The following is a 7,708-nucleotide window of genomic DNA, read 5'->3' on the forward strand; positions in this document are numbered from 1 at the left end:
GCTCAACCCACTGAGCCACTCAGGTGCCCCATGTCTGATGATTTTCTATGCTAACCTAACCCTTCGTCCTTTAGAATGAATCAATTTTCTTTGTCTTTTCCTTGCTGAAAGAAGGAAATAAATAAAGGTCATCACGTTTTTTGGTATAACAATCCTCTTGAATCCTTTAAAGTTTTACTTAAATAACTTCCCTAGACTAAATTACTGCAAGATCCTGAAGCTTTCACCGTGAACCTTTTCTACTTTTAATTATCTTCATTACACGCCTTGGACCCTTTTCTTTTTGTCACTTTTAGAGAATAGCTCTTGAACTGGACAAAATTCAGATGTCTCTATCATGGCCTGACGATTGACACAGTGGTGTCTCTATGTCATATTCTTTTTTTTTTAAAGATATTTACTTATTTGTTTGTTTTAAAGAGAGAGGGTGTGCAGGTGGGGGGGGGGGGGAGAAGCAGAGGGAGATAGAGAACCTGAAGCCAACTCTGCCTACTGTGGAGCCCAAAGTGGGGCTTGATCTCACAATGGTGAGATCATGACCTCAGCTGAAACCAAGATTCAGATGCCTAACTGACCAAGCACCCAGGCACTGCTCTATGGCACTTTCTTATAACTTGTAATGCAGTTCCCCTTTTTTTTTTTTAAAGATTTTATTTATTTATTTGACAGAGAGAGATCACAAGTAGGTAGAGAGGCAGAGAGAGAGGAGGAAGCAGGCTCCCTGCGGAGCAGAGAGCCCGATGCAGGACTCGATCCCAGGACCCTGAGATCATGACCTGAGCTGAAGGCAGAGGCTTTAATCCACTGAGCCACCCAGGCGCCCCTGCAGTTCCCTTTTTAAAGACTGTAGTAGTAGCACTACATCTGCTGGCTCCAGTTTTGTTTGAGATCTCTAGATCTTTCGTGGAGTTCTCATTTGCACACACATACCTACCTATTCTCTTATACCTGTAAGGAAAGAGTTTTCAAGGGATGCCTGGGTGGCTCATTAAGCATCTGCCTTCTGCTAGGGTCATAATCCCAGGGTCCTAGGATCAAGCCCCATGTTACACTCCCTGCTCAGTGGGGAGCCTGCTTCTCTCTCTTGTCTGCTGCTCCCCCTGCTTGTGCCCCCTCTCTCTGACAAATAAATAATAAATCTTTTTTAAAAAGAGCCTTCAAAAGTAAATTGAAGTATGGGTCTTTGAACTCTGAATAGACATCATGAGCGAAGCTCACCCTCCTGAGTTGAAAAAAAATTTATGGGCAGGATTATCATTGAGATTAAATGGTGGCAGACATGTCCAACAAATATTGTGGGGATTTGACCCCTTTATAAATCTTGTGATGAAAGTGTGGCGATGGCAACCCATGGGGGAACAAGAATATTGGAATGGTGGTAATACAGTGAAATAATATCATTGTATTAGAAGCCTCAGAACAGGTATAAACAATAGGTGTGTTCACTGGAAGAAATCAGCTGCTGCCACATGTCCCCTCTACATAGCACCCGTTTTATTGCAAAATAAAAACCAGGTCATGTGCCTTTTTATATTGAACTTTCTTGTTAAATCAACTTTAGTAATAAAGTGAATTGAATGTTCTTGAACTAGAGCAGTGATGGTTAGTGGTGAATATACTGAAAACCACTGAATTGTACACTTGAAAAGGATGAATCATACACTTGAAAAAGGTGAATGAGGGGCGCCTGGGTGGCTCAGTGGGTTAAGCCGCTGCCTTCGGCCCAGGTCATGATCTCAGGGTCCTGGGATCGAGCCCCACATCGGGCTCTCTGCTCAGCGGTGAGCCTGTTTCCCTCTCTCTCTCTCTGCCTGCCTCTCTGTCTACTTGTGATCTCTCTTTCTGGCAAATAAAAAAAAAAAAAAAAAAAAAGGTGAATGAGAATTAGATCTCAGTTTTTTTTAAAAAGCGAATCAGTGGGGATGCCTGGGTGGTTCAGTTGGTTAAGCGGCTGCCTTCAGCTCAGGTCATGATCCTGGGGTCCTGGGATCGAGTCCCACATGGGGCTCCTTGCTTGGTGGGGAGCCTGCTTCTCTCTCTTCCTCTGCCTGCTTGTGCCCTCTTCTCTGTCTCTGTCAAATAAATAAATAAAATCTTAAAAAAAAAAAGGCGAATCAACGTAAAAGCCTGTGTTCTGAGGCTGCCACAAGCCATTGATATTTCTTAGTTCATTGTTTGTTTTTTTTTTTAAGATTTTATTTATTTATTTGACAGACAGAGAGGAAGGGAAGCAGGCTCCCTGCTGAGCAGAGAGCCTGATGCGGGGCTCAATCCCAGGACCCTGGGATCATGACCTGAGCCAAAGGCAGAGGCTTTAACCCACTGAGCCACCGAGGCACCCCTTAGTTTGTTGTTTTAGATGTGGTTGTCAAAGAGATCACATTTTCTACTCCCTGGACAAATCCATCCTCTCTGAAGGTAAGGGGAGTGATGGTCAAGATAACTAAATATGTTGTAATTTTCTGTGGATTACTGTGTGCATCACATATTTAAACAAATTGCTGGTCTGGACCTTTATTATAGCAATTATTATGGATGGTCTGGAAAAAGTATGGGTTTATTAATCAGTCCTGCCACTTGCTACATCATGGCCTTGAATGCGTCCCTTAACTTCACAATAATTCAGTTTTTCACCTGTAAAATGTATATGTCATTGGTGATGACATATGTATATGACAATGTATATGTCATTGGTTTTCAGGGGAGAAGAAATGCATAAAGAAGTTTCTTCCTTAAAGAAAACAAACCTGAGGGGCGCCTGGGTGGCTCAGTGGGTTAAAACCTCTGCTTTCGGCTCAGGTCATGATCCTGGGATCCTGGGATCGAGTCCCACATTGGGCTGTCTGCTCAGCAGGGAACCTGCTTCCTCCTCTCTCTGCCTGCCTCTCTGCCTGCTTGTGATCTCTGTCTGTCAAATAAATAAATAAAATCTTAAAAAAAAAAAAAAGAAGAAAAGAAAACAAGCCTGAGAACTAGGAAGTGTACTATTCTAGAGCAGTCTCCAGGTGGGGAGGGGGGTCTCTTCAGATAACCACAAAGGCCTAACCCTCTGACCTTAGTTAGCTTAGACTAAAGACACCATCAAGGCAGGCTGAAACATTTAATCAAGACTTTACTGACTATCATGTCATAGGGAAATATACAGAAAAATTACATAGAGGGAAATGCTCCATGAATCAGACAAGATACACCTTCTCCTTGGGAACTACAGATGTACTTCATTTGGCATACAGGGAAATGATTCCGCCCAGAAAATTCCTCCCTCCTTATTCCTGGCCTCGTGCCCTTTGCCCAGGAGTACATCCCTGCCTATCCCAAAATCCAGTTAGAGAGGGAAGCACAGCAGCAAACCTCATCTTTTCAGTCACGGTGGGTTGACAGGAGTGGTGTTTAAAGATTTTATTTTTTAATAATCTCTACACCCAACATGGGGCTTGAACTTAAAACCCTGAGATCAAGAGTCATACACTCCACTGACTGAGCCAGGCAGGCACTGCTCCATATTGTCCTTTTTTTGGTCTCATTCAGTCTCCCATTGGAAAAAAAAAACCCAGAATTTTGATGCCACTGCCTTGATCCCTTCCGAAAATTATTAGCAAATTGATTTCCCTGAGACTCACTTGTGTTTTTAAAATTCATATATATTTGGGTGCCTGGGTGGCTCCATCAGTTGGGCCATTGACTCATGATTTAGCTTCGGTCGTGATCTTATGGGTAATGGGATTGGGCTCTGCTCTCAGCAGGGAGTCTGCTTGATATTCTGCCCCTCTGCCCCTCCCCTCACTCATGCTCTTGTGCATGCTGTCTCTCAAATAAATAAATTAAAAATAAAATTAATATATATTAAAGTAGTACAACTATGTCATCTTATAAGTCTAATTATTCTACATGTTTTATAATAAAAAACTGTAGTTACCTGTCTCTCCCCTGAATTCTGATTCCTGCTTCCCAGAGGCATCTACCCGCTTTCTGCTGTTTTCTGTTCTTATAACCTCCTCATTTGCAACTAACATGCAGTTACTAATATTGCCTACCTCAGTCTTTTTTCTTCGGTGAAAGTGCATCTCATAGGTACATGTATCTGTGCCACAAAGGAAACAACACTTCTATGAGGCTGCAGCAATGCTCCATGTCCCCATCCAACAGAACTTGCTGAAATTTCCAGCCAGGCTGACATTCCATCTGGTGTGCACTCCAAGTAAAGCTGGTTAAAGATCACTGTGCAGGGGCGCCTGGGTGGCTCAGTTGTTGGGCGCTGCCTTCAGCTCAGGTCATGATCCCAGGGTTCTGGGATGGAGCCCCACATTGGGCTCCCTGCCCAGTGGGGAGTCTGCTTCTCCCTCTCCCACTCCCCCTGCTTGTGTTTCCTCTCTCACTATGTCTCTCTCTGTCAAATAATAATAAAAATAAATAAAATTTTAAAAAAAGTCATTGTGCACAGGTGCAGGACCCGAAGCTTTCAAAGCTTGACTTTTTTTTTTTTTTAAAGCTTGACTTTTTAAATCAGCACTCCTCATTTTATAAACCATGAAGCCCATCAACCCCATTCTTACCCATATCTCATGCTAAACTTAGGTATAGTGGGGCTTCATGAGGATCCAAACACTTTTAATAAGGCTTTGAAGCATCTCAGCACAGCACCACCAACTAAGGCTGCCCTGACTGACAAGGCCAACGACTCAGAAAGGTCCAAGCCTACTTTAGTCTTGTTCCTTTTTTCAAATTGAATTGGAAGGATGCAATAAGTTATATATTCTTTAGCTGAAATCTCAAATCCATCTATGATGTTTCCCACAACCTCGGTGATTCCCTGAGGGGCGCCTGGGTGGCTCAGTGGGTTAAAGCCTCTGCCTTCAGCTCGGATCATGGTCCCAGGGTCCTGGGATGGAGCCCCGCATTGGGCTCTCTGTTCAGCGGGGAGCCTGCTTCCCCCTCTCTCTGTGCCTGCCTCTCTGCCTACTTGTGATCTCTGTCTGTCAAATAAATAAAATCTTTAAAAAGAAGAAAAATGCTTCCCTGTATTATTTATTTCAAATAGGCAACAGCTTTCTTAAAATTCTAGACTCTCAATTAATGGTCACTTTATAGTTGCTTTTGTTAAACTCTTTATGTGCACTTTATTTTTTTTTAAGTTTATTTATTTTTTGCAGTAATCTCTACACCCAACGTGAGACTCAAACTTAGGACCCGGAGATCAAGAGTCAGAAGCTCTTCCAACCGAGCCAGCCAGTCATGTCTGTGACTCCAGTCACAGAGTCAACCAGTTCACCCTGGTTGAACTTTGACAACCAGTAGTACTTACTCATGCTTAGAGCTTGGGAAAGAGGTTGGGGGAGGGTATCCATCAATTACACTGATCGTAGAGGGAAGAATAATATTTCCAAAATAGAACTGCTCCCGGTAATAGGGCATCCCTTTCTGGTTCGAGTCTGTATCCCTGCTTTAGAATCTAATTTGAGTCGGCATCCATTTCTGCAAACAATATTTTGACTCAGAGCATCATTCTGAAAGGCATCCCCCAAAAACCATTGGCACTTCCTGTACGGTGTGGTCCATCAAGTTGATGAGAGAGAGAGCAGAAGGGAGATCTTTCTCTTTCTAAATATAAATAACAATAATAAAATAGCTTTTATGTATTAAATCGACACTACACATATTATCTCATGTGATTCTCACAACAACCAAATCAGGTAAAAATATTTTAACCCCCACTTTATTAACTGATGAAACCCGAGGTTAAGAATAACTTGGGGAAAACGGCAGCGGAGGCCGTGGCAGAGCAGGGCTTTATACCTAGGGAGTCCGACTCCAGAGACCATGCAGCCACTATGCTGTACTTAACATGAACCGCGCTTAGCCTCTAGAAATCTTACTAATAAACGAAAACAGGGCAGACTGTCACAAAGCAAAACCTATCTCCCAGTGAAAGGTGGGTTGCCACACATACACGTGACCAATAATAAGCCACAAAAGCAGGCTGCACTAAGCTGATTTAATGGTTGTAGTAATAGCCCACCTTAAATTTTATCAAGTAGCCTGCATTTTATACCGCAGCTTGCTTACAAGATAGCCATGAATTATGAGGTATCCTTGAGACCCATGAAGGATATAAGATTCTACACACACCGTAAATAACATGGCAGTCAAAAAATAAGCATTAGGGCGCCTGGGTGGCTCAGTGGTTTAAGCCGCTGCCTTCAGCTCAGGTCATGATCTCGGGGTCCTGGGATCGAGCCCCGCATCGGGCTCTCTGCTCGGCAGGGAGCCTGCTTCCCTCTCACTCTCTCTGCCTGACTCTCTGCCTATTTGTGATCTCTGTCTCTCAAATAAATAAATAAAATCTTTAGAAAAAAAAATAAGCATTAAATCTGTCACTAAAGATTATGATGTTCATATGTGGTAGAGAATTTTGTACATTTTATCCCAACTCCTTCTTTTCACAAGACGCCAAAGAAATAAGTGACTTGCCCAAACCAGGTGCCTTGGCTAATTAGCAGCAGGCTGTTCTCAGAGCTCTGGTCTCCTGGCTCCTAGCCCAGTGCTCTTTCCCTGTTGTGTCCATGACTACGCAGAAAGTGTGCTCCCTCTGAGAGTGTGACAGCCTTCCTACATGGGACTCAGAGATGCCTGGGTGGCTGGTTTTGGTGGTTTCGGTAGGGAAAAGACATCTTGGTTGAGAGCTCTTCCTCATGCAATGTACAGGACAGAAAGAGGACTTGAGCATCCCCCTCCAATGCTGACCCATTTCTTCTTGCTATCCCGGAGTCTGACTCCACAGCTACTGCCTGATGCACTGAGAACGCAAAAGAGTTTTGGTATGGAGGCAGCAGGTGGGGGGTGGAATTTGGATGAGCCATTCTTAAAACTGTCCAAAGGAAAAAAAAAACTGTCCAAAGAAATTTTAATGGAAGTATGCTTTTGATATTGGTAAATCTGTCTGTGGAATATACGGATACACAGGACATGAACTCTGCTGTTAAGGAGCTTGAACTGTGATGACAGAGGCGGAGCTCCAACAGCTCAGCTGACTGGTGTGGTGTGGACCTATTAAGAGCATGGCTTTGGCCCAGAGCAAACATAAGAAAGAGGATATGGCAAATAGTCCAGGAGTGTTTTTCTTTTTCTTTCTATTTATTTATTTATTTACTTATTTTTAAGATTTTATTATTTATTTGAGGGAGAACAAAAGCGAGAGAGATCACAGAGGGAGAGGAAGAAGCAGACTCCACTGAGCAGGGAGCCTGACTTGAGGCTCTATCCCAGCACCCAGGGATCATGACCTGAGCCAAATGCAGACCAACCGGGCCACCCAGGCACCCCTTCTTTTTCTTTTTAAAGATTTTATTTTATTTTGTTTTTAAAAAGATTTTATTTATTTACTTGACAGAAATCACAAGTAGGCAGAGACACAGGCAGAGAGAGAGAGGGGGAAGTAGGCAGAGACACAGGCAGAGAGAGAGGGGGAAGCAGGCTCCCCACAGAGCAGGACCCTGGGATCATGACCTGAGCTGAAGGCAGAGGATTTAACCCACTGAGCCACCCGGGTGCCCCTAAAGAATTTATTTTTAAATAATCTCTGCCCCCAACGTGGGGCTTGAACTTATGACCCCAAGATCAAAAGTTGCATGTTCCACCCATGGAGCTAGCCAGGTGCCCCAGGAATGCTTTTCTTTCTTTCCTTTTTAAATTTTTTAAAATTAATTAATTA

The 7,708-nt window shown here is 43.3% G+C and overlaps 1 protein-coding gene and 1 pseudogene across 1 annotated transcript; one reads left to right on the forward strand and one right to left on the reverse strand.

The window, feature by feature from the left end:
- The first annotated feature begins 1,106 nt into the window (after nucleotides 1-1,106).
- Nucleotides 1,107-1,911, forward strand: LOC123949605 (annotated as a pseudogene).
- A 2,463-nt stretch (nucleotides 1,912-4,374) lies between these two features.
- LOC123925846 (ATP synthase subunit ATP5MJ, mitochondrial-like) lies at nucleotides 4,375-4,797 on the reverse strand. The gene is given in 1 exon segment (XM_045979407.1): nucleotides 4,375-4,797. A coding segment is annotated over 1 exon segment (210 nt). The 5' UTR covers nucleotides 4,629-4,797; the 3' UTR covers nucleotides 4,375-4,418.
- Between the last annotated feature and the right edge of the window lie 2,911 nt (nucleotides 4,798-7,708).

The sequence above is a fragment of the Meles meles genome, chromosome 1, assembly GCF_922984935.1.
Source record: "Meles meles chromosome 1, mMelMel3.1 paternal haplotype, whole genome shotgun sequence".
In the NCBI taxonomy this organism is placed as follows: domain Eukaryota; kingdom Metazoa; phylum Chordata; class Mammalia; order Carnivora; family Mustelidae; genus Meles; species Meles meles.